We start from the raw sequence: 27,465 nt of genomic DNA on the forward strand, positions 1-27,465 counted from the left end.
TACAATGCCCCCTTCTGGCATCAACAGGTTCCTGCACATATATTTTATACATATACTCATGCAGGCTCATAACATAAACATAAATAAATGAATGAATCTTAAAAAAAAAAGAGTACAAAGGAAAGGATTACTTCCTTGTATCTCCCAGAGCTCTGAACACAGTGACTGCACAGAGTAGAGAACTACAATTGCTTGATATTGACAGATGCAATACAAACCTATCCCAGTAGCTTGCTTAATCTCTTCTAAACTGAATTCCTCCCCTTCATTAAACATTAGCAGCACCAGGGTTTGAAAAAGAGAGACCTGAAGTTCTTTTTTGCCCTGTTAAGAGAAAAAGCAGAGGTTAGCCTAGTTTAAAAAAAATGAAATATTAATTAAAAAAATCTCTTCTAGGAAAAGCATTTTTAATTAGTGATTTAAGAAGCACAGATTAACATTTTCCAAAACTCTGCTTCAGGTGGCAATAAAATGTGCAGTTTGAGGTTGAGGTTTAGATATGATTCCACAAAAAATGAGGTGAAGGATTAGTTAGCCTATTAATAGCTTTTTAAAAATAATCCTTATTAAAACAGAATAAAGTAATGGAAATAACTCAGTCCCTGTGTATCAATATAAATATTTATCATAAGCAGCAAGAAATTACTACTCGGAGTGCATTTTTTCAGACAGGGTTTCATGTAGTCCAGACTAGACTTACTTGCTATTTAGCCAAGTATGTCCTTGAACTCTCAATCTTCCTGCCTCTCCTCTATCTTCCAAGGATTACAACCCTGTACCACTATGCCTCACTTTCAAATGTATTTTGACTTTGTTAAAATCAGTAATGAAGAGCTGTAGGAATTTTTAAAAAAATTGCCCTATCTCTCACTCTGTTCTCTAGCTTCCAGTAACATGATTTCTGACAAGACAGTGTGAACTCTGCATCCACAAGTAGAGAAAGACTATTGTTTTCAATTTTAGAGAAGGCCAACTCAATTGTTGAAAAGGTGACCATCTTAAAAAACACAAAGCTGTAACAAGCTACCACTGTTGCCATGTGGTGTCAAGGCCACACTTAGAAAACAGCAGCTTGAACCTTCAAAATAAGCGACTTGACTTCCATAAAAGATGAAGGCAGAAATTAAGTTTTGGGAATATCCACTTACCTCTTTAAATTCAGCTTTAAGCACGCAGTGTCCCAAAGTTGACTGCCACTGGAGTTTCCTGCCACTGTGTTTGCCTAAGTAAAATGTCTTGAAAATTTCCTGAAGCTTTACCATCTAAAGCAAATAAAATAAGTGTTTCTTTAAGCTGCATATGCAATAGCACCTTCAGAGATTTTTTTACTCATTTATTGGATCATGAGGTGGAGTGTACATGCCATAAGATGCTCAGGAAGGTCAGAGGACAACTTTCAGGAGTTAGTTCCCTCCTCCCGCTTTGTGGGTCCTGGGGATTGAACTTCAGAGTTCAAGCTCTGGGTGTTAGGTGCCTTCACCCCTAGGCAACCTCAATGATCTCCCTCTCACCACTCATATTTTAAAAAATTTTTCCCCTGTGAGCGCCATTCACAGGCCCCTGTCTGTCCCTTAAGGTTTGCATTCTCGTTGTGTGTTGCTGTGTGACAAGGAATTACTCATCTGGTGAAACCCAAATGTGCAGCACTATTCTGGATTGAGTTTCCCCTGTGAGCACCATTCACAGGCCCCTGTCTGTCCCTTAATTAAGGTTTGAACTCTCCTTCTAAAGTGTTCACTTACTATCAATACATTAGATGCAAACTCTAGGTACAGTGGGAACTCCAGGCTTGGAGAACTAAGTGGTCAATTTCAGCTTTATAGACTTGCTAAAATTTAAACTTTTATGTGTCTGCAGCACGAGCATGAATCCAGATGAAGGCATCAGATCCCCTGGATGTGGGTGATTTTTAATTCTAATGCTGGCAATTTTGGGTTGCCACATTTTAACTCAGTAAAGATCAATAAAATCTGGTTCTTTTGGCAAAAAAATTATTTATTCATGTATTTTTGTAGGTATGAATACTCTGTCTGCATGATAGAGAGAGCTTCAGATTCCATTATAGATGGTTGTGAGCCACCATGTGGTTGCTGGGAATTGAACTCAGGGACTTGGGAAGAACTGCCAGTACTCTTAACTGCTTAGCCATCTCTCCAGCCCCCTCTCACCATTCTTAACCCCATCTAAAGTAACTTCTGATAGCTTTCATGATTATCCAGTAGGTATCAATCTCTTTAATATAAGGTCAAAATCTCCCCAATGTAACAGCGCTTGGTGATCTTTACACTCTTTTAGCTCTTCTGCACTATTTAATCATTCCTTCACCTCTGGTGACTTGGGCTTCTATATTCTACTGACTCCTTTCTCTTACTGCTGCTTCTGCCCAAGTTTGTTTAATAGGTTCCTCTTTTTACCATCTGCTAAATGTGAGCCTTTCTAAAGTTTGAGCTCCACCCTTTCTCTTCAACTTCACCATATTCTTTCCTTAGGACACTTTCCATAGATACTCTCAGTATCTTTCTTTATTCAACCTTCTAGGTTTTGGTCCTGAGTGGAATAGTTTCCAGCGCATTAAGGGATACTCATGTATACATCATATTCACCAGTCCTGCCTTCAGGTGAAATATGCACAACATTTTTTTGACAGCTAAGATTATTACTAGGAGGTCCTAAGTTAAGAAATAGAAGAATAATTGGGGAAAATAGCACTAAATTTAGAGACCTACTTTCATTAATATGTTCAAGTGGACTTGAAAGTTGAAGTAAAAGAATAAAATATTAACACTCATTTTGTTGGTATGTTTGCTGACATAAGCCTTTAAAAGGCATATATTTTCAAATGAAAAGCAGAAAAAAAGTGTGATTTCTATGCCTATAGCTTAGGTCTGAAACAGTTAATCTTACCTCTGGCGGCAAATGGACTTCCATAGGCACATATGTTGGCCAGTAACCCATTGTCAGGATATTCACAGTTAATTCAATATTGCCAGGTACATTCTGGTTCTGCATATACTATAAAAAGATCAACATATACACTGAGATTACAAAAGTATATATATCATGCCATAATTAATTGACTCATTTACGAATTTCCTTATTCTAAAAATATATGTGAATACTAACCATCCTGAAAATAAAGGCAACTAACTATTGAGACTTGAAATGAAGGTTACACAAAATGCAGTAGACAAATACACAAGTGGCTATTTTGATACAGTGGCATACAAAAATGCCATTAAAACATCCTAGGCATTATTAACTCAACTTCTAACAAAAGCTGGGGCTGTTATAGCATCTCTTCTCCATTCTTTTCCCCCAATGCTACCTGTAGTCCCCACCTTTGGAGACCCCTACATGGATTGGAACACCTTGCAGCAATTCCCATTCCTCATCCCACCAGCCAGCCCAAGTCTCTGGTTTTTCAACTGCTCCATTCCCTGTTTGAAGGTGGTGACCTGAAGTGGGAAAGGAAGAAGGGGAAAGGGAAAGGCAGGCAATTCCTACTCTGCAGCTACTGTAAGATCCATGATCCTACTGACTCTGAACTTTCTCGATCAAGTCCTTCAGTTCCATTTACCACCTTCAATACAGTGGTCAAAAAGTCATTACTGAAACTCTCAGAGTGTAAAATCTAATTTGCCATGACTATTGTCTAGTTTGCCATCACTATTGTCTAGTTCTTACTACTACTGCTGTCTGAGACAGGGTCTCACTCTATTGCCCATATATCATTATTTCAGCATCCAAAGTAGCTGAGATTGCAGTTATAAAAACTACATCTGGTTATGTTCTTAAAATATTTTAAAGCGAACAAAAAATATTTTAAAACAACCTGCTATCCATGTCTTCAAAACTACAGCTCCAGCTTCTCATCTCAAATGTCCCCACAGATATTATATACCACTCTCCACCTTTTATCACCTCACCTCTCTCCCATTACAAGCTCTGAACATGCAAATCCTCCAACCTTGATTAGATGTCAAAAAAAGCTCTGATCATACTGTCTAACTATAATTCTTCTTACACTAACTTTAGTCTAATACATTTTACTTATATTTCTGTCTTATTCTAGGTGTTTATTAAGACTAAATCCTCAAGTAGGTCAAATGTATTTACATCTCATTGATGACATTTTTCTTCTACTGTACCCTTTAAGTTGCTATGAAGTTATTTGTAACAAATATATGTTTCTATTTATCCTCTTCAATATGGACCACCGCAAAGGCATAACTTAAATATCCTTAAGTTCAAGGAATTAAGTAAGAGTTTAACTCACTTTTACCTGTTTGAAGTGAATCATGATGTCTTTGGAAAGCTCCATGTCTTTAAACATCCCTTCAAGCTTGCTGGTGAATGCAGCTCCACATTCTATTGAAGATGTTTGTATATTTATAATATTTCAAGATAGTACAAAGTATTTAAAAATCAGAAAATAAAATGCAAATCTTACTTGGGCATAAAATATGATCTGTAACAACTGGTAAGAATGAAAATAAATTTTTATTTCCCAGTATGTGCCCTACTAATTCAGAGGCAAACTCTTTAATCCTATAGCAACCTTATCTACTTTCAAGTATATTTGGGAACTTTTTATACAAATAAACAGAAGAATAATTCTTTATCTTTAAAAAAAGCCAACAATTGTGGACATCAACAAGAGGCTAGGACCTTCATAAGCTCACTTAATTTGTGTGTGTGTGTGTGTGTGTGTGTGTGTGTGTGTGTGTTAGAGGGTCAGGGAATGCGTGTACAGGTGTGGGCACCCATTCATGCATATAGAAGCCAGAGGACATTGGCTATACTGCTCTACCACACTCTACCTTATTCTTTTTGAAACAGGATCTCTTACTGAACCTAGCTAGGCTGGCATCCAGGAAGCCCCAAAGATCCTCCTCTCACCCAACCTCTAGTCATTGGGGTTATACATACACATGGCCTTTTCACATGAGTGCTGGGGATTTAAACTCTGGTCCTCATGCTTGTGCAGCAAGAGCTGAGCCCATCCTCCCTATCCCCTCAGTTTATGTGTATATGAAATGATTGACAAAAAAGCAATCAATGAAAATAGTACAATTAACCCAACATTTCTCTCAAATACTAAAGAAAGGCAAAATTGAAATAATAAAAGAGAAAAGAGAACGGCAAACATACCATGTTTCAGTTTGGACAGCATGGATTTTTCAGCATCTACAGATGCACTCTTGCCAACTAATAGGCGTTTGGCTAAATCTTTCTTATAGAAGGCCTCAAAAACATCTTTGCCTATATTAAATAAAAATATAACACTCATGATATGCCAAGTAAAGTTGTAACAAAATGGCTTCAAAAAGCTTAATCATAGCACCTCAAGTTATTTTACTTTATACATTTTATCCAAGTTTATTAAACTCAAGACACTGGAGGTCTATGTCTGTGCCAGACATTTCAAAAGTTCAAAAAATTAAGACTGTATTATTAACTTTTCTTCAGAAAAAAATTTAGTACACTGGTTCTGTTAGCACCAAAACCCAAGAGATTAAAACAAGCAGCAAAATCCCAGGTTCTTAATAGTGGAAAGGTCAAAGCACAAGGCAATTTAGTTACATTCCTCAACTATTTTTCCCCCCTTCGGTTTTTTGAGACAGGATTTCTCTGTTTAACAGCCTTTGGTGTCCTGGATTTTGCTCTGTAGATCAGGCTGTCCTTGAACTCACAGAGATCCACCTGCTCTGCCTCCTGAGAGCTGGGAATAAAGACGGGCACTACCACCATCCAGCTTATGCAACTATTCTTAAGGAATTAAAAATATACAATGACTAAAATGTAACCTCTAGTTCTCTAACAGTCTCTCCAGGTCATTATATAAACGTCTCAAATTCCTCTAGGAGTGCTTTATTTGTCTTGACACAAGTCCTTGCTATGTTGACTTAGTTGGCCCGAGATACTCACTATGTAATCTATACAGTAATGCTGCCTCGGTCTCCTGAATTCTAGACTTCAGGTATCTCTACCACTATGCCTAGCTCAGAGTGCTTGGTCTTAAAAGAAAAACATGAAAGCAGTAATCAACACTTACCATAGATAAATCTAAATATAATCATTATTTTATCCAACATTTTCTCAAGCTCTTCATCTGTAGCTTCTTTGTTGCCTGCACGAAGTTTTGAATCCACATACTTCGCTAAAATAGAGAAAAAGCATTGTTGTTTAGTGACCCTGGGTGTCTAAAAGGTACTAACAACTACACACACACAAACAAGACTATAAAATATTCTTTGGTATTTCTGCTATATATACATGTATTTTATAAGTCTTCAATACAAGGAAGATCACGTTAACTTGTCAATGTCACGGGGCTAATAAATACCACAACCTAAAAGTATTAAGTCTGACTCCAGAGTATACTTGCTGGTACAATGATATCAAAATGGGGTATCGAAGGGCTACATAATGTAGCTCTGTGGTAGAGTACTTGCCTAGCATGTACAGGGCTGTGGGTTCAAACCCTAGTATTTCAGAGTTTAAAAAAAAAGAAATAAAGAAAAATATAAAACGAGGTACAGATAAGCTCATGGTAGAGGTTCCAAGTAGCTCTGTGTAGGGTTAAACAAAGTCATTAGAAACATGGGTATCCTCTCAAGTTTCTAATTTACATAGAGCACTCTTAAACATTACTTTTCTATTTGAATAGACCAGAAACTATAAAATGTTTCAATGAAACAAAATTAGACTTCAACCAAACCCGCCTTCATCCTTTTGGCAGAGGACCTAGTTTCCTACAGTACTAGTGCATGTGGAAGGAACCGTGAGAAGCAGTGCAACGCCCCTGTATATTCAGTGAGCCTATATTATTAGATTTATTTTCATCCTGGACTTTCTATTCGTTGTCATTGGAAATTTCATGCTGTCCTTTTCCTGTAGCTGTAACTGGAGACCTTTAGAAAATAGTACTCTGCACCAGTTCTAAATCACTACAGGCTTAGAAAGCACAAAATCAAGCTTGCTCACTAAAAGTAAATGAGGGCCAATATCCTAGCTCACAAAGAATTTATATCATGTTTAACATGAAGGCTTTGTGAAGTTGTTTAGCTTGAAGGAATTTACAGCTTACATCTACTACGTCCTTAGAGACACTTTCAGACTTGGTATTACTAGCTAAGCAACATCAAACAAACAAGACAGAGGTATAATAGGGTTTTACCTCAGAGTTTATCAATAAATGAACATTATAAAACCAAAAAAGAATATGAAACATACCTATCAGCTCAGCTGGTTTATTTGGTCTTTTATTAATGAATGTTTCAAATGCTTCTTTCATAGCATTGATAAATTTTTCATTTTTCATAAAGCAGGTATCAATTATATGGTCAACTTTATCTTTAAAGTCCAACAATTCTTGAACCATGGTTTTATCTTTTTCAGGATTAATAACAATAGTACTTCCAAAAGCCTGAAAATGAAAACGTTATAATGAAAATAATCATCAAATCATATTCTAAAGTTGGCACAAGTATTTAACAATCATAAAAAAAAATATAGGTGCTTCTGAAGCAAAAGTGGAAAAAAAAAACCAGATAATATTCCCTCCTAAACACAAAAATGAATGACCATTGGGTACACAATATCCTAATGGGGTGTTATTAGAAGACACTAGAAACTTTTTCTTATTGTTAAGGAAGTAGGGTCTGTACTTTTAAAAACAGGAATGTGGTGAGGAAAGGAGGGAGGGAAAAAAGCAATTGTACTTCAAACTTGGAAGAATAGACTCTAGATTTTATCTTAACTAAATGGCACCAGAATGCTAACAATCCTTTAATTTCCCATGTTCACTGAAGTCTTAGAGCTAGAAATCCCTTCAAACATCACTCAAGTTTTATGACTGATATGCCACACAGCTACATCTCAGGCTGATATTTCAAATTTTTTATTTTTTAAAATTCCTTCCTTAAAAAATGCATCTAACAAGAAATGCTGATGTTGGGGGCTGGAGAGATGGCTCAGAGGTTAAGAGCACTGACTGCTCTTCCAGAGGTCCTGAGTTCAATTCCCAGCATCCACATGGTGGCTCACAACCACCTGTAGTGAGATCTGGCACCCTCTTCTGGCCTGCAGTCACATATGCTGTATACATAATAAATAAATAAATCTTTAAAAAAAAAAAAAGAAATGCTGATGTTCTTAACATGTAGATTACAAAACATTCAGGAGTAAAATCAACAGGTAAACTGTTAATACCTTGATATACTCAATCCACTGTTGTAAGAGAACCTGAACTCCACCTCGAACTCTACTGAAGAGCTGATACAGGAGAGACAAATCTTCAATTCTGTTTTCATCAAGGAGGTTATTTAAACCTGGTTTAAAATATTTTGGCATTAAAACAGGAGAATCAAAAAGTGAATAAAATTGCCATGCATTTTAATAAAACAAATGTAAGTTGAAATTACTATTGTGATACACTGGTCTAAACTATAACTAAAATTTATGTGAATGTATCCTGTAAGAACACTAAGGTTTTAGAAATTCTTGGCTCTACATGCTAAGAAAACACACACACACACACACACACACACACACACACACACACACACACACAAAGGAATACCTTCCTTTACTGTTTTCTTACATGTCCGAATTCCCATTGTTTCTATTTTGGGTCTGTAGTACTGAGGATGAACCCAGGGCAACTCACATACACTAAAATGTTCTATGGCTGACCCACTCCACCCAGCCCAATTTCTTGACTGGTATTAGTCAGCATAACTCTCTTCTTAGTTCTACTTTCAGTCAAGAAACTGGCAACTACAGAAAATTTAGGACAATGAACAGGGGAAAGAGTTGTCAGTCTTCAGAAATGAACTACATGCTTATCAAGTTTTAGCTTTTCTTCATTAAACTTTTTTTGAATGGGTCTCAATATTCTTTGACAAACTTTTGGTCAAGTTGTTTTCATAAAATGATTTTAAAGCACTAAAAACTTAAAACTACACACTAAACAATCCACAAAACATCCTCCTTTACTTCTGATGCTTTTATGATGCTTAGTTATCAATAAGCAGTTTTCGCTACTAATCTTACATGACAAACAGTTCTGAGACCATTCTTCCACCACTGATTAAGACTAGGGAAATAGAGGCAGGTGAACCTGTGTGAGTTCGAGGCCAGCCTGGTCTACAAATTAAGTTCCAGGACAGCCAGGGCTACACAGAGAAACCCTGTCTTGAAAAACAAAAAAACAAAACACACACACAAAAAACCTAAGACAGCACATGTTAGGGATAATATTCATTTAAACCTGAACTTTGAGCAGTCTTGATGGTGACCTATCTAGTTTTTTTCATTTTGATTTTATTTGTTATGTGTTCGAGTGTTTTTCCTGCATGTATGTGCAATGGGAATGCCTGGTGACCAGGGAGGATAGCAGAGAGTATTTGATCCCCTGAAACTGGAATTTTGGATAGTTTTGAGTCACCATGTGGGTGCTGGGAATTGCCCTTGGGTCCTCTGCAAGAGCAACAAGTGCCCTTATCCACTGAGCCATCTCTGCAGCCCTAGTAATCTTTTATTTACAAATTGCCAATTACCTTTCTGAAGAATTGCTGTTAAGTGTTCACCTAGAAGTTGTTTCTCAACAGAAGCAATTAGTGACTTCCTAAAAGGGGGGAAGAGAAAATTATTGATACAACCTTTCTGAAAATTTAAAGCTTCTAGAGAAAACAAACCAAATATTTCATTTTACATTGTTTGCCATTTCCATCCTATGTGTTAATTAACAGTGCTCAAGATTTATTCTACATTATGCCCAAAGGAAAAAAACTAGTGTGTATTTCAGAATTTACTCAAAGTAATGATCTCCAAGGTCTTGCTCTGCCTAGCTTTCTCCACGTTTCTCTGCTTTTTACTAAGAAGGTAAAACAGTTATCTATGCTGCTTAAAGGAACTACTTAGTGAGATTTAAAAAGTACAGAAGTAGCTTCCCTCTGAACACCCACTTACTGAGTTTTAATCAATATAAAGATTTTAAAAGCTGGGCATGGTGGTGCATGCCTATAATCCTAGAACTTGGGAGGCTGGCATTGGAGGATCGTGAGTTCCAGGGCAGCCTGGGTTTTAGTGAAACTCTGCATCAAAAATACCAAAAAAATTTTAAAGATCAGTCTCTAATACTATTTTAAAATTATATACTAAACACACACCCAACCAATAATCAAATCCTTGATTAAATCTAATTAGCTAGGGAAGATAATAACTTGAAGTTCACATTATGAAAACAACTGTTAAAGACTAAATCAGACTTGAATATTGTTACTAACATGTTTAAGATGCCTAAAGTGCTTTACCAACAGTTTTAAGACTATTAGGCTGCGCATGTAATACTTACTGGGTGGTCTGATCTAAGTAAGTAATAAGTCTGTCTGCTTCTTCTTCTAGGCGTTTATTAACATGATGAAGATACTCAGGAACCTACAAAGATAGTTTTTTATATTATTGTTTTCCTCCCCTTAAATCACTCAGAAAATGTCAAGTCCAAAAGATCCGGGGAGCAGCCCCATCAAATGTGACAGGGTAGAATCATATGTAAAATTAGAGGTAGAGTTTATGATCCAGAATTCTGGCCTTTAAGAAGAGAGAAAAGGAAGGAGCACCTAAGTGAGAGAAGAGCATTACAATGTTGGGAATATAAATACAAAGGGAAGTTCGTGTTCTACAAGGTAATGTGTATTGTAAGAGATAGTAGATTTATTAGTCATGATTTTTAAATACCTCTCTTTCTTGCATTAACTTTTGACCTTCAGCTGCATAAAGTCGGTTAGTTTCCTCCAAAAATCGTTGTTCAAAAGAATCTTGGTAAATCTAGGAGGAGAGAAAAAAACCAAAAGTATTTGTTAAATATTGAATGTCTTCCATCTGAACTCTATATGAACAGCACTCTGACTGTGGATTTCAAACATCAAACTAGGAACAGTATTCACATTTGTAGGCAGTACAGTGAGTGTTTGTTAAGTGAAACTTACTTGCAAATCAGACAGCATACTTAAAAGGCTTCGAAGTAAACTTCTATCAATTGCTTCGCCATTCCGCTCTCTCTCAATCAAGAGAAGGATACCATCGATTGTTTTCGTCTGGACTTTCTGATCACTTATAATATGAGCCCTAAATAACTCTAGTCCCATGTCCCTAAAATTAAAAACAAATAAGTATCATCTAAACTGGCAATATCACATCTGAACAGGCTTAGTTAACTTATCACATATTAACTAGAGCCCCAGACTTTGAAGCAGTGATTATAAAAGGATAAAATCCACATTTAATTTTGAATAACATTATTAAAGCATACAGGAAACTCATTTTCTCTTTAATGAGAACTGAAACTGAATTCTTAGCTTCCTCCATAACTTGGTTTTAGTCTCTTATTTCCTCTGGTGGCCATCTTTTCTTAGTTCAAAGACATAAAATAATTTTCACTATACTGACACTGAGTAGTTTACTTGGTCATTTATTAACTGGCTTCAGAACTCCAAAATCAGTGAATTTCAATCATTACTGAAGGTATATGCTAAGCATCTGGTGAGGGACCAATTTATCATATTATTTTATTTTCAAGAACAAACAGACATTTCAGTATATAGTTACAAGAAAAAAGAACGAAACCTTAATGATCAGCACCAACAAGATTCAGGCACAGAAATTCTACAGTAAACTTTAATCCTCATACATAACATACAAATTTCTTCATACACTATGAGGCAAAGTTAGCTTTCTGCTATATTAGTTAGGGAAAAAAGTCTAGAACCCAAATGTGAATTTTTAGAATATTCTGAGTACATCTTGTTCTCTTTCATTATAATAATTAAGACTATGATATATAACAAAAATTTTCATAATACTTTTCTGGCATCCTTACCAAATGGAGGGTAGCATTGAATTCTGAAGAACATAAGTTCTATCCAGAAACAAAAAAATGCTCCTGATCATTATCTGTCAAAAAAAAAAAATCAAGCAATTTTTGTAATTTTGAAACTGTAATATTAGCTCTTAATGAGAATTTGAAAGATTTTATACTAAATAAACTACTAGGATCCAACATGCAAATAAATACATCTAGCTGAGAATATGTCCCATATATTTATCTTTAAACTATTGTATTAATCCTTCTTGTGGTTTCTAGAAAACAGAAATTTAAGATGGTCCTCTGATGTCTTTGCTACTTATGAAGTAACTGAAAAGGGAAACAGGAGGCAGTCATGGGGTGCATGCCTGCAAATCCAGCACTCAAGAGGCTAAGGCAGGACGATCTTGAGTTTCAGGCCAGCATGGGCTACATAGTAAGTTCTAGATCAGCCTGTGCTTCACAGTGAGATCCTATCTCAGAAAAAAAAAGGAATGCTAGGTACACTTACTTCTTCCTTAGTAGCAGTGCTAGGGGGTAAAGCTGTCTTAAACTGCACTCATGGCATTTAGGGGATGGGAAGTGGATTTAAAGGTTTCTATTTGCATTAGAATAAACTAATACCAGACTAGGGAGAATAAAGAAATGTATCATCTAAATAAACTAAAATACCAGCTTTCATAAGTAACCAAATAATATATGGGGATATTACCAATAAGACTAATGGAGGAAGATGCAACTTTAATGAGAAATAATTTGGGGTCAATAATTCAGAAAAAAAAAGAAAAAGAAAGGAAGTCAAGTATGATGGCTGATGCATGTAATCCCCAACTCTCAGGAGGCTGAGGCAACGGGATTGCTATGAATCTGAGATTGGCATGAGCTGTATAGTAAGTAAGCTCAAGCTAGTCTAGATAGAGAGTAAGACTCAATCTCAACACAAAAACTGCCATCAACTATAACAAAGACTCTAGAATGGAACTCATTCTGAAATGCTGGTTTACTTATAATTTGCAGTTTTAAAGTAAAAATCCAACCAAAATTAGTTTCCAATTTAGAAAAAGAACAATTATAGAGAGTTTCCCTATTACAAAACTTGTTTTTAATTATTGTGTATTACTTTTATTATGTATTACACAAAGCAATGAGTTTCATTATACCACTTTCATATATGTATATCAATTATATTATTTCATATTATATATTTCATTGTATCATTTTCATATATATATATATATATATATATATATATATATATATATATATAACAAAGCTTTTATTTTATTCACCTATATCTTCTGTGACAAGGTCTTGATATCTAGCCCAGGCTGGCCTACAGTGTATAATGCTTCTGTCTCAGCCTCCCAAGTGCTGGAACTCCAATTGTGTGCTGCCACATCTGGCTATAAAGTTTTGTTGCTATTACTGTATAGTGCTCAGGATATACCCAAGGTATCACTCAGGCTAAGCTAGTGCTTTACTACTCTGCTACACAGTAATTCCCCAAAAAAGCTGTCAAAACATTCTAGCGATTGAACTTGTTTGAAATGAAGTATGTAGTGCTATTTCTAACTTACCATTTGCCTACAATGATTTTGCCAGCATTTATCAATCTTTTTTAGAAAAAGAACACTATCCAAAGAATCCCTGAGACAGATGTTAAGGATATTTTAAAGTGTTTCATACAAGTAATATCTTTTGTCTTATTATTTGTGTTAAATACAGAATACTCATATAATAAATGAAATTAAATAGACATTACAGGACATAATTCTATTTCTTAAACTACAGAAACAAATTAGATTCCCCCTTAACCTGCCTTTAAATCTAGTCTTCAACACAACTGAACATGGTGTTTTCTGTTCAAGATTATCCTCAAATGGAAATCCACCAGAACAGAAGGTTAACAACAAGAAATTTTTACTTAACACCACACATGTAGATTTTGACCCTAATTAAAACTGAAAAATTGGGCGGGCGGTGGTGGTGCACGCCTTTAATCCCAGCACTTGGGAGGCAGAGCCAGGCAGATCTCTGTGAGTTCGAGGCCAGCCTGGTCTACGGAGTGAGATCCAGGACTGGCACCAAAAGTACACAGAGAAACCCTGTCTCAAAAAAACAAAAACACACTGAAAAATTTCAAAACTTTGTTTTTTTCCTTTAGAAATAACAGAACAAAAATAATCTACCAAACATAGGCATTCAACTTCCAAAAGAGCCAAGCAAGAAAAAACAAAAATGAAGATATTGTTTTGAAAAGGATATTCTCTGAATTGATGAATCTGTGCTTTAATGTGATCTTCACAGATCTGTCTCAGCTGCTTATACAAATTTGCAGAAATTTTGTAAGAACAAAGGTTTTCTACAGCCTGCAAGATAAAACACATAAATTCGTTAGGACAGGATAGAGTAGGGGAAGGGGTCTCAATAATCACATGAAGTCATTATTTTGTTATATGATATATCAGCTCATTGAAAATGAGTTATTTGTCCATTTAAAAAAACAAAAGCACGGCATTAACCTAAGAGGCCGAGGCAGGAGAAACAGACGTTTGAAGCCAGCCTGAAAAACCTTAGTGTGTGTGTGTCTCTCTCTCTCTCTCTCTCTCTCTCTCTCTCTCTCTCTCTCTCTCTCTCTCTCTCACACACACACACACACACACACACACACACACACACACACACCCCTTCCAAAATAGATATAAAGTAAAACAAGAAAATATACCAATGTGGGTGAAAAATTTTTTCAATACCAATGTACTATACAAAAAAGTCCACATTTGTATGTTTATAATGGCTATACTAAAAGTTAAGGATAAAGGGAATCAAGTCAAATTCTACCCTGTGAGGATATCCAATTCAGAACTACTACATATGAAAGCTCTCTTATTACAAATGATAATAATTTTCGTAAGTAGAATATAAATTAAAGTTTAAAAGTAATTTCACCTGTTGTTTATGTACGAGATGTGCCAGAAATGACTACTATAATTCAATTAAAACTTATAGTTCCTTGGATTTTCCTGAATATAATAAAGTGGAAATTATTTCTAGCAGGATTAAAATTAGTATGATAAAAACACCATGAAATTTTCTTCAGTGTCTCAATTTACAAATAGTTTGAATATATGGGCTCCAAATTTGGCTTAATAGTAAAACACCTGCCTACCCAGTTTGAGGCCCAAGAGTCCATACTCCGAACGACAACAAAAAGAATACATTTTCCCTTCATTAGAGTACTTGAATTTATCCTCAAATCTTAAGAGGACAAGTTCAGATTCTGTGTGTTTCTTATTATGTGTATCAAAACCCTTTAAAGTTTAAAACAGCAGGTATGGTAGTAACTCTGATGTTAATCCACAATTGGTAATGGGTCAAGTGTAACACCAACATTCCTTTCTCACTATAACAGAAGACAAAAATCCCATTAAAAGGATATGGGGGGTGATCCAGGTTCTGTTGGTCTGAGTAGAATTGTGTAAATATGTAGCTAGAAGTCACATTGCTAAAATTTAAGTCCAGTAATCAAAAACAAAACAAAACAAAAAACAAAAGCAAAACAAAAAACCCAAAACTGTCAGGCAGTGTTGGTGCAACATCTTTAAATTCCAGTCCTTGGGAAGCAGAGGCAGGCATATCTCTTGAGTTCGAGGCCAGCCTGGTCTACAAAGAGAATTCCAGGACAGTTAGAGCTACACAGAGAAATCCTGTCTCCAAAAAACCACAAAGAAAGCTTAAAAAGGAACCTACTTATTTCACTGGAGGAAAATCATTAAGCCTCAAGAGGAGGGGGTAGACCCATCAGATTTTACAGCTACGGAGAAACAAGAAAGTTGAGTCTCCCCTGAAAAAGACTAAGTTACATTCCATGTAAACCTAGGGTAAGGTCACAAATGTCTAAGGGGTACTTGTTAATTTCATGTGCCCCTCTAATCACACTGGTCCTAGATGGTATGGGTGTCCTCCTTCTTCCTTTATAGTACTTCTTTTTACTGTATCTATGTCCTTTTTGAATGACTGACTCATTTTCTCAAGCATTTCTCATTTTCTGCTTAGGTTGTCAATATGACAATATATACTTCATCTTTTCTACTTTTCCTACTTCTGATACTTCAATAAATCCTATTTATTCCACTTCCTTCTGTGTTCTCCTTTATCTCATAAAACAGTTCTTGACACATCTATTTATCTTCTCACACAAGATACCACATTTTCTGTTACTATTCAACTGGATACTGCTTCTTCCAAATAAGGTAAGTCCTTTCACTGCCACAGATTTGCCTAATGCGTCCACCCATCACACTACACTGACTTGACACTAAATCAATATACTTTCTTTTTATGTGTATAACCTGTCTCCTTGACTTTGCTTAATGACAGAGTGATCACACAGACATGTTATTTAATACTTTGAGTCTCAAAGTGTGTGTGTGTGTGTGTGTGTGTGTGTGTGTGTAGGAGAAAGAGAGAGATTATAACAATACATCCTGCATATTAGAAGGGACTTCTATTAGAATGAAAAACATGATCAGAAAACTACAGTGTGAGCTAAGTGCTATTACAGGAATAATCAGAGATAAGACTCCCTATCACGGCCTTTAGGAGAGGGAAGTTAGGAAAAGTCTCCAGGGCAGAATCCCTGCGACCCAGAGAGAAATGGATAGAGTGCTACTGAGTATAATGAGAAACAGAAAAATGAAGCTGAGCTTTCCATACAGTCTCATCTGTAATTAGCTGAAAGGTGGTAGCGGAACTTCCAAGTAGGCTAGGGCTAGTACAGCTCAGTGGTAGACTGTTTGCTTAGCTTTTGTGAGGTTCCAGGTTCACACACAACCTAGCAACCTAACAGATGGGGGTGTAAACACAGGGTCTTAAAGCCTTTGAAGGTAGTCAGGCATAAAATACATTTAGTAAGCTTTTAACCCTTATTCCTCCAAATCCCAGTCCCTATCCTCCAAAACCCATATATCACATTAAAAGCATAAAACAACCCACTCCAACCACTTGCTTGAAAATATACATACAGAAAATGAAATGTAAGTGTTTCATAACAAAGATAGTAAGAAAGATAAAAGAATTTCCACCAAGGTACTGAACTCTTGTCTATTAGGTTAGGTACTATTTTTCAAACTTTTATATTTAAAGAGAGAAAAAACAACTGGCTGGTGACGTGGCTCAGGAAGTAAAAGGCACTTGCCAAGCCTGAGGCCATGACTTCCACTGATGAACTGACAAAGTTGTCCTCTAACCTCTACAAGCATTCTGTGACATGTACCTGCTCCTCACCCATCACACACAGAGACACAAACAAATTAAAAATTAAGTAAGTAAAATAAATAAAAGGTTTTTTTTTTAAAAGGACACCTGGTTGTGGTGACACACACCATATGGCTAAATTCAATAAAACAAGTGACAGCTCATGCTGGTGAAGACATGGAGTAAGGGGAACAAGCATGAGAGAGGCAGAGGCAGGTGGAACTCTAGGAGCTCAAGGACAACCTGATCTATACAGTAAGTCCCAGGCCACCTAAGGCTATATAGTGTGACCCTGTCTCAGAAAATTTTTAGAAAAGAATAGAAACCACGTATGATAATATGCTTATAAGCCCAGCACTCAAGAGCCTGAGGCAAAAAAAATCTCGACTGAGTACAGCCTGGGCTATACAGAGTAAGATCTTGCCTTAAAAAAAGAAAATATATTGCAGAAATTCAGTAACATATAGCAATAAAATGCAAATTATCTTTTACATCTGGTAAAAAAGGGGTAAGACAATATATTACACATAGAAGAAAGTACTAAGAATTTGCGGGAAGGAAATCAACCATAAAAATAAAATTTAAATTGTTTGTTTTATCCTTTTCGTATTGTTGTGTAAGTTCCCCCATTTCGTGCTGCAGGAAGCTCCTTAAGCAGGAAGGTAAACAACTCAAAATAGCTTTAGGAAGTCCCTGAAACTCACTGATTTATTAGGCCCCTCCCTGACAAAGTGTGTAATAAAAGCTGAGTCTAAGACAGGAGGAAGCTGGGCTGCAAAGAAAACTCTGAGCTGCCTGGAAGGGGTTTAGACCAACGAAGGTATCTGGTAAGGACACTGTCCAACCAGCTGAGCTGCTTGAAGGCTGTGAAGTGTGCTTCATTCAGGCTCCCAGCTTTGTGAGCAGTCTTTCACCCATGCTGGGGTGGGCTTTGGTGATGCAGCGGTCTTTGAGACATTTCTGCTCCTGTAAGTAACCTCTCACCCATACTTCTATAAGTAAACTCACTAAAACTCATTGGTTCACCAAGCAGGACTTTGGTGGTATCCATACTTTGTTCTATCATGGGTTCCCTATCTGGGGTGAGTAGACCTTATGTACTGTGGCTTTCTGGGAAAAGTTTTGTCACACAACATCATGTAGCAAACGGTGCTTCAATGAGATCAAAGATTATCAAGGACCTTCACTTTGTGACTGAACATTTTAAAAATGATTCATTAAAAGAAAGAGAAATAGGGGCTGGAGAGATGGCTCAGCGGTTAAGATCATTAATTGGCTGCTCTACCAGAGGTCCTGAGTTCAATTCCCAGCACCCACATGGTGGCTCACAACCATCTGTAATGAGATCTGGCGCCCTCTTCTGGCCTTCAGGCGTACATGCAGACAGAACACTGTATACATAATAAATAAATAAATTTTAAAAAAAAAAAAAAAAAAAAGAAAGAGAAATAAGCTAGGCAGTGGTGACACACAGATCCCAGCAAGAGAGGCGGGAAGATCTCTGCAAGTTGAGGCCAACCTAGTCTACAGAGTGAGCTCCAGGACATCCAAGGCTACACAGGGAAACCCTGCCTTGGAAAAAAAACAAACAAAAAAGCCCTCAGAGAAATATGTAACAGAGTTATAATCTTGTAAGTCAGGTGTGGTGCTCATGACGATAATCATACACTGAAGCAAGAAGACAGTCATGAGTTCAAGATCATAGTGGGCTACAGTGTTCTATGTCAATCTGGGTTAGAGGGAGTCCCTATCTCAAAAAAATCCAAACAGGGCTGGAGAGATGGCTCAGTGGTTAAGAGCACTTGTTGCTCTTGCAGAGACTCCAGATTCCATTCTTAGCACTCACAAGGCAGCTCACAACTATCTGTAACTCCAGTTGCAAGGGGAACTAATGCCTGCTTCTGGCCTCCAAGGACACTGTAGACATATGGTACACAGACAAACATGCAGGCAAAATACCCACATATATTAAATTAAAATAAACCTTAAAACACAACAAAATAAACGTGAACAGGTGACAGCAGTTAAACCTTGAGAAACCAATAGCTAGTTATCAAAACTGTAAGGAATTTTAACTTTTCTCCTATAACCATCGACTGCTTAAATAACCACATTTTACAACTGATGAAAATCTATACTGAGAGAGATGCATAATTTGCCTCCAGTCTTGTGGTCATCCATCTACAGAACAGAAAGGAACATTATTTAAGATATATTTCACAAAAAGTTCACTAGAATTCTCATTATTGTCAGATAAAATAACCTTCATCAGAGATGAAATATAGACTAAGCCAGCCTAGTCAAACAGTAAGACCCTAAACTAAGAGTGGAATTCTGTCTCAAACAACCACCAATCTTTATTCAAAGACAGACTAATCAACCCAAATTAGTGCATTTAAACATAGTCCTATTTATAATCAACCAAGATAAAACAAGCAAACAAAAATCCCACTCAAAGTATGAAGCACAGCTTCACTCACAATGGATTTCAAGATTGTTAAGAAAGGTAATTTTAAAATTCAGGAGCAATTATCATTTAAAGTATCATTTTAAAAGACCATAGGCCAGGCACATGTTAATCCTAGTATTTGGGAGGCAGAGGCAGGTGGATTTCAGTGAGGCCAGCCTGGTCTACATAATGAGTGCCAGGACAGCTAGGTGTTTTTCCATAGTGAGGTCCTGTCTCAAAAATTAAAAAAGTAAAAAGCTGGGTGTGGTGGTGCACACCTTAATCCCAATCAGCTAACTCTACATTAGTGAGTTGAGTTCTAGGGACCCTTTCTTAAAAAAAAAAATAAGCCGGGCGGTGGTGGTGCACGCCTTTAATCCCAGCACTTGGGAGGCAGAGACAGGCGGATCTGTGAGTTTGAGACCAGCCTGGTCTACAAAGGTTCCAGGACAGGCTCCAAAGCTACAGAGAAACCCTCTTGAGAAACCAAAACTAAATAAATAAATAAATATAGAAAAAAATAAGTAAAAATATAAAGACAGTATGTGCTTATTGAAATGCAATGAGAACAATATGTTCTTTTCTAAAATTAAACTATCTCAAAATAATCTCAAAGGAACATTTACAAAACAAAAACTTAAAAATTTTGTTTTGAGACAAGGTCTTCCTATATAAACCAGTCTTCCTTGAACTCAAAATCCTCCTGTCTTAGGCTCTCAAGTACTGAGATTACAGGCATGTCCTAATATAACCAGGCACTTGTGACTTTAGGACAAAGAAATACAACAGCAAGTAAAACTAAACACAAGAAAGCAAAAGTAAACACAATAAAACTTATGTATATTCTTTAAACATGCAAGAAATTAACAAAAATCAACGTATCAAGAGAGATACTGACAAATCAAAAACTTAAGAGAAAATATTTAAGGTGAATAGGGCTCTTTAACAGCTACAATCAATATGTTATAAATTACACTGGCTGTGCACCAGCATACCCAAATAAAGAATACATACACAAATGGAAACACAGAGCAGCTGTTCCAATAGTGTGGGTTTTCTTTTTTTTTTTTTTTGCTAAAACTGCTTTGAACACTGCTGTACAGTATATAAGGTGCTGTGGTGTTATTAGTGAAACAGCACAGTAACGAAAGATCATCTTGCTGGGCGGTGGTGCCGCACGCCTTTAACCTTAGCATTCTGGAGGCAGAGCCAGGCGGATCTCTGTGAGTTCCGAGGCCAGCCTGGTCTACAGAGCGAGATCCAGGACAGGCACCAAAACATCACAGAGAAACCCTGTCTCAAAAATAAAAACCAAAACAAACAAAAAAAAAGAATTAAACATCTTAGTTCGACTTCCCCTGTTCAGCCAGTAAGTAACTTTGGGTGGGTTATTTAAACCCCCCCCCCTTTTTAAACTTTTTCTAGACAGGGTTTCTTTGTGTAACACAATGGCTGTCCTGGAACTCAATCTGTAGACCAGGCTGGCCTCAAACTCACAAAGATCCGCCTGCCTTAAAGGTGTGGGCCCTCGCCACCATCACCACCACCTGGTGGGTTACTTAAATTCTGAGACTCAGTCTCCTTGTTGATAAAGTGGGGATAAGAATACTTTATATATTTAAGAGTTTCTGTAATGCTTTAAATGAACTATTAGAAAGTGGATCTGCTTTGCAGGTTTATCATACACAGTAGGTAGACCTCATAGACTCTTAATTCTACTTTTGTTATTTTATAATTCAGGAGGCATGTCTATCTATAATGTGCCAAAAGAACCAAATGAGGTAGACTTATCCTTTAGTAACAGCTTAAGATTCCCACCAGCTGACATTTCTACAGCATCACTACCTGCTGATTACTGTTCTGTGTTGTGCATGTACTGACTCATTTCATTTTCATAGCAACAGAAACCAGTGATCTCAATTTAACTTATTATAGTAAAAAAAAAAAAGGTATACTGTGATTTGGAAAAAAATGTGATTACTACTAACATCAGCTCAATTTATGTATCGTAGTGCTTCATTAAGGTGTTGTTTTGTTTTGTTTTACAAACATCTTATTTGATTATTAGCAACCCAGAAAGGAAGACAAGGCAGATAGTAGTTTGCCTGTTTTATAGAGGAGGAAACAAAAGCTGAGGGTGTTTACTGTTTTGCCCAAGATTAGAAAGGCAGAAGTAGTCAAAATGAAGTCCCAAATGTGTCCTCTAACTCCTAACCCAGAGTTTAGTCATCAATATACCCACTCTACAACTAAAATACAAAAACTACAAATGCTGACATATTGAACCAACATAATTTCTTACAAGGTTTACTAAACACAAACACTCTAAAATAGTCTATGTAATCAGAAGTATTTTTAAATGCCAAATGGCTGATGCTGTAAGGAAAAACAGCTTCCTCAATTAGTTGTGTCAAAACTGCAGTGAGGAAAACTCTCTTGGCAAATCAGGAAAAACAAACATGAACCTCAGGTTAAGGTATTGAGCGATTATAGCTGCTGCTCATTTCTGGAGTAGACAGGGAGATGAAACAAGCTCAAGAAAAAAGTACAAAATGCTACTATTAAGAAAGAATGAGCCGGGCGGTGGTGGCGCACGCCTTTAATCCCAGCACTCCGGAGGCAGAGGCAGGCGGATCTTTGTGAGTTCGAGGCCAGCCTGGTCTACAGAGCGAGATCCAGGAGCAAAGCTACACAGAGAAACCCTGTCACGAAAAATAAAAAAAAAAAATAAATAAAATTTTTAAAAAAAGAAAGAATGAATGAATGAATGAGGGGCTGGAGAGATGGCTCAGAGGTTAAGAGCTGACTGCTCTTCCAGAGGTCCTGAATTCAATTTCCAGCAACCACATGGTGGCTCCCAACCATCTATAATGAGATCTGGTGCCCTCTTCTGGCCTGCAGTCATACATGCAGGCAGAACACCGTGTATATAATAAATCTTAAAAAAGAAAGAAAGATCCAGCTGGGATCTCCCGCTCCCCCAAGCTCTCTTTCCCTCGACCCTCGGCCTTCACTACCCCCACTCATGTCCAGGCTGTTCATGTAGATCTCATTCCTAGGAGACCATGATAAATGAAGACCACATGAGAATAGGAAGAAGCAAAGTGCTAGAGAGGCCCACAGAAATCCACAAAGATACCCCCACAACAGACTGCTGGCAATGGTCGAGAGACAGCCCGAACTGACCTACACTGGTGATGGGATGGCCAAACACCCTAATTGTCGAGCTAGAAACCTCATCCAACTACTGAGGGATCTGGATGCAGAGATCCATGGCTAGGCCCCGGGTGGATCTCTGGGAGTCCAATTATCGAGAATGAGGAGGGTTTATATGAGCAAGAATTGTTGAGACCAAGGTTGGATAAAGCACAGGGACAAATAGCCAAACGAACGGAAACACATGAAATATGAACCAATGGCTGAGGGGTCACCAACTGGATCAGGCCCTCTGAGTGGGTGAGACAGTTGATTGGCCTGATCTGTTTGGGAGGCATCCGGGCAGTGGGACCTGGTCCTGTGCTCATTGCATGAGTCGGCTGTTTGAAACCTGGGGCCTATGCAGGGTCGCTTGGCTCGGCCTGGGAGGAGGGGACTGGACCTGCCTGGACTGAATCTACCAGGTTGATCTCAGTCTGTGGGGAAGGCTTTGCCCTGAAGGAGATGGGAATGGGGGGTAGGCTGGGAGGAAGGTGAGGGAGGCGGGAGCGGGAGAACAAGGGAATCTGTGGCTGATATGTAGAACTGAATTGTATTGCAAAATAAAAATTAAAAAAAAAAAAGAAAGAAAGAAAGAAAGAAAGAAAGAAAGAAAGAAAGAAAGAAAAGAAAGAGCGAGCCCCAGGCAGTGGTAGCACACACCTTTAATCCCAGCACTCGGGAGGCAGAGGCAGGAAGAGTTCCAGGCCAGCCTGTTCTACAGAGCAAGATCCAGGAAAGGCGCAAAGCTACACAGAGAAACCCTGTCTCGAGGAAAAAATTAAAAAAAGATAAAACAAATCAGGCAGGGCCAAGGAGATGGATAGTTCTTCAGGTAAAGGTGCTTGCCACCAAACCTGACAACCTGAGTCTGATACCTAGGACACACATGGAGGAAGATGTCCTCTGATTTCTATGTGGTTTGTGTGATATGAACTAACACCCACACTAATCTCTCTCATACACACACAGGCAGAGTGTCAAGATGGCTCAGCAGGTAAAAGGCACTTAGCATCAAGCCTAATGACTTGCATTCAATCCCTGGGACCCACAGGGTGAAAGGAAAGAACTGACTCTTGTAAGTTGTCCTCTGACCTCCACACATGGCTTGCCTACACACATATACACACAGAACAAATGCAATTTTTTAAAAAAGAATAAGGCAGAACAAAGGATTGTGAGAACGTGAAGAGCTGCATGTCTTGAGGCCTTTCCTATAGGTGGGTAATAGAACTAAGCAAGAATGGCACAATAGAAATGACATCCCACCGGGGGAAAAAAACGTTCTAGGATCCATGCTATAGCATTCTACTCTAGCTCATATCTTTATTATATCAAAATATAACTGCGTCCTTATCAGAACTGTTCAATTATGTATTCCAAGTTTAAGTAAGACTTATGCTGTGATCATAAAATAGAAGGCAGCAATAAACTAGTAGGGAACAAAAAAGTCTACTAAGGAACAAATTTCAGAAAGTTCAAACACAAGGGACTGGAGAAATGGATCAGCAGTTAAGAGCACTCTTCCATGACTCAAGTTCGATTCCTACCACCCATGTCAGGCAGCTCACAACCATTATAATTCCAGCTCTAGAGGCATCCTAAGCCTCTGGTCTCCCACATGCACGCTCATGCGCATACTCACACACTCATGCGCATACACACACATACACACACATACACACACATACAAACACACACACAAATCTTTAAAGAAGAAAATACAAATGCATCCCATCTTGACTTCTGTTAGTCAAATCTGGTTTTCCACACTAATACATACCTGGTAGAGTTCTTCTAAATTGTACTTAATTGAAGTACTATTCTGAATAGCTTCCACTGCTTCTTTTAGCTTCTGCCATGTCTCATCTGTATAGTTTTCTGGTAATTTAGGCTTATCTAAATAATATGCAAAAAAATCATTAGAAAAATCTTCAGGATACAGTAACTAAAGAACCATAAAATAGAACAGCATTGCTATTTTAGGATCTTTATTATACCTTAATAAAGTTAACATGGTATTTAAAAGTTCAGTATAAACAAAATTTAAGATGCCAAAATACTATTAAGTCATTTTGACTCACCTATGAAAATTGAAGGTAAAGGTTTTTTCTCCTATTGATTGTATTGCTTCAAAAATAAAAATTCAAGAATGATAGATAAAAATAGCAGTCCTGATCTTGTTTTTAGCATGTGTAAACCGAAGTTGACATGAATCTTGTAGAGAAGATTTAAAACATCGAGTATGTACTATGTGAAAAGTATCTTAGAAACTTCTTAGAAATCATCCCCACAATAAAATACCCACAGTGACTATTAACACCTCTATTTTACAACTGAAGAAACTGAACCTGGAACTTATTTGGTAAGCTTGCCCAAGGTCACCATAGCTAGTCAATGGCAAAGCTGGGATTCCAATCCAGGTCTGTGACTCCCTAATGTATGTAGCAATCACAGAAACGAAGAACATTTCTTAGTTTTAAAGGAACAGAATGAAAATTTAAAAACAAACTAACATCCAAATGACTCCAGAATCTACGCAGCATTTTCAGACTGGAAAGAAATCTTAATCTAGACTTTAAACTCCATTCACCAGCACTTAAGTGAAACAAATTAAAGATTCCAAATGCCTTAATGCCTTCAGGAGAAAGAAAAATAAAGTTTCTGAAATCAATTTGCAAATGCAATTAAGATCACAGCTCATTTCTTTAAAACTCCTTCCCTATTAAATAAATCATTCATCTGTAAGTGAAGTAATGAATGAATTTGTAAATACGGTTCATATTCACTTTAGAATGCTCTACTAGTAAATCAGAAAGAATGTTAACTCTTGAGAGCCTGGGGATGGAAAGAGGGTCATATAAAAAAAGAAAGGGTTAAAAACAGACAAAACTATAAGGACCCTTGTGAGACAAATAGCACATTCCCAACACAAGCACAGAGTAACCAGTTCTCCCCACTTTCTGGTACAAGCTGTCCTAAGTTCATTCATTTACTTCCCCACCTTTAATAAACATCCTAGCATCTATTACCTGCTAACCAAGGACGGTGAAAAAATAAGAAAAACAGAAACACATTCAACAGACAAGAACTTAGCTCAGATACATTTTATATGCTGAGTTTCTATTTTCATTGGTGCATACATCACACTCCCAATCAGTAATCTCAAACACAGTATGCGCAAATTTTCTAATAGCTGCAGGTCAGTACTTTAAATGCCCATTTTAGTGAGGAAAAAAATGTAGTTAACTGTTTCTATCTTTAGACTACTGATAGAGTCACTACTTCTGTGTATACACAGCAGTTTTCATTTTCAGACTTTACATTTGGGAAGAAATGTAGAAAAAAAAACAAAAAAATTTTTCACCAAATACTCCTTCCACAGAGAGTTTCACAAATACAGTACACTAAGAGCCTAACTATAAATCTCATTTAAACATAAAACTATCAACCTCAGTACCCACATTTTTAGGGACTGGAGTATGTGGCCTATAAAAATTAAAATCTCAGTAGTGCCAAGACTCGCTATGCACCTGAAATGTACCTCTTTAGAAGACAAGTTTCTCACCTGTAAAATCCGGATCAATCATACCGTCAATGTTTTAAGGAACAACAGCTTAGATCTAATAAGTTGAGACAGACCTCAAAAACATTGCACGGAAACACTAAAGAGAGTGCTTCAGAGCAAGGACACAAACACCCCCCAGGAAAAGAACCCTCCACCAAAAATTGGACCTCTCTTGCACTCATTGATTATGCATAAATCGTTAGGCGATCTCTATACTGTTTAATATATTAACATAAACAGCGCACGTGACTGCTCAAGTGTTAAATTTTTAGTAGGTGATTATGGATTTTGGCCTTGGTTACCTTTAAAGTTCTTGATCACTAACTTCTTAGCAGAACCAGGCTTGCTGTTAGCAAAGCTAGAGACCGTGGTAGATGATTTAGCCAGGCCGTTTGCATGGTGCACTGAAGCCACAGAAGAAATTAATATACTCTTATTTTTAAGTTGCTGCTGCTGTGAGGTTGCAGCAGTTGGCGAAGATGAGGAAGATGAGGAGGAAGATTCCTCAGCCATTTTCGTATCAAACCCTACAAACTCCAGGGTGTCTTCAAAGCGCAGCTTCTTCTGTATCGGTACGTGGCTGGAAGTGGCCACTGGAACCCCGAGGCAAAAGGACGAGGTTGAAGGGGACGCCGAATCTCTAGGTTGTGGAGGGGTGGAAGAGGAAGAGGTGGAATCAAAGTCTTCTCTCTCGTTACTACTGCTACTGCTGCTACTGCTGCTGCTGTTTAACTTTCTCTTCTTGGCAGAGGTGGGCGGAGTGGTGCTGGTATTACCATCAGTGGCAGATCTGACCTCCTGAGCAGCAGCAGAAGCAGCAGAGGGATTGGGGGAAGAAAAACCTGTTGGAAACATGAAAATAGCGGGGTCAACGGGCAGAGGAGCATCAAAAACCTACGTTTATGTGCCTGCGTGCGTGTAGGAGAGGTGGCAATGCTGGAGGGGGAAGGGAAGAAAGAGAGGAGAAACACAGAGGACGAGAAGGAAAGTGGGGGGGCACACCGGGGGGGGGGGGAACGGGAGGGCTTGGGAAGGCAGATAGGCTGACACCCGCAGTGAGAACCTGGCGGGGGGGAAGCAAAGGAGGCAGACAGGTAAACGGCCCGTGCCGTTCCCCCCTCCCCTGCT

General features: G+C 37.7%; 1 protein-coding gene across 1 annotated transcript in view; it reads right to left on the reverse strand.

Moving 5' to 3' along the window:
• Positions 1–27,465, reverse strand: part of Cul4b (cullin 4B) — a 40,971-nt gene that overhangs the window by 5,596 nt on the left and 7,910 nt on the right. Inside the window, exons 3-19 of the mRNA XM_059250277.1 lie at positions 26,640–27,179; positions 24,553–24,668; positions 14,135–14,238; positions 13,447–13,516; positions 11,885–11,958; positions 10,995–11,157; positions 10,744–10,833; positions 10,361–10,443; positions 9,564–9,631; positions 8,215–8,333; positions 7,237–7,429; positions 6,056–6,160; positions 5,152–5,262; positions 4,283–4,368; positions 2,905–3,012; positions 1,149–1,262; positions 219–324 (exon numbers count right to left, since the gene is read on the reverse strand). Coding sequence (XP_059106260.1) covers positions 219–324; positions 1,149–1,262; positions 2,905–3,012; positions 4,283–4,368; positions 5,152–5,262; positions 6,056–6,160; positions 7,237–7,429; positions 8,215–8,333; positions 9,564–9,631; positions 10,361–10,443; positions 10,744–10,833; positions 10,995–11,157; positions 11,885–11,958; positions 13,447–13,516; positions 14,135–14,238; positions 24,553–24,668; positions 26,640–27,179 — 2,250 coding nt within the window. The remainder of the gene's footprint in view (positions 1–218; positions 325–1,148; positions 1,263–2,904; positions 3,013–4,282; positions 4,369–5,151; positions 5,263–6,055; positions 6,161–7,236; positions 7,430–8,214; positions 8,334–9,563; positions 9,632–10,360; positions 10,444–10,743; positions 10,834–10,994; positions 11,158–11,884; positions 11,959–13,446; positions 13,517–14,134; positions 14,239–24,552; positions 24,669–26,639; positions 27,180–27,465) is intronic.

The sequence above is a fragment of the Peromyscus eremicus genome, chromosome X (genome assembly GCF_949786415.1).
Source record: "Peromyscus eremicus chromosome X, PerEre_H2_v1, whole genome shotgun sequence".
Taxonomy (NCBI): Eukaryota; Metazoa; Chordata; class Mammalia; order Rodentia; family Cricetidae; genus Peromyscus; species Peromyscus eremicus.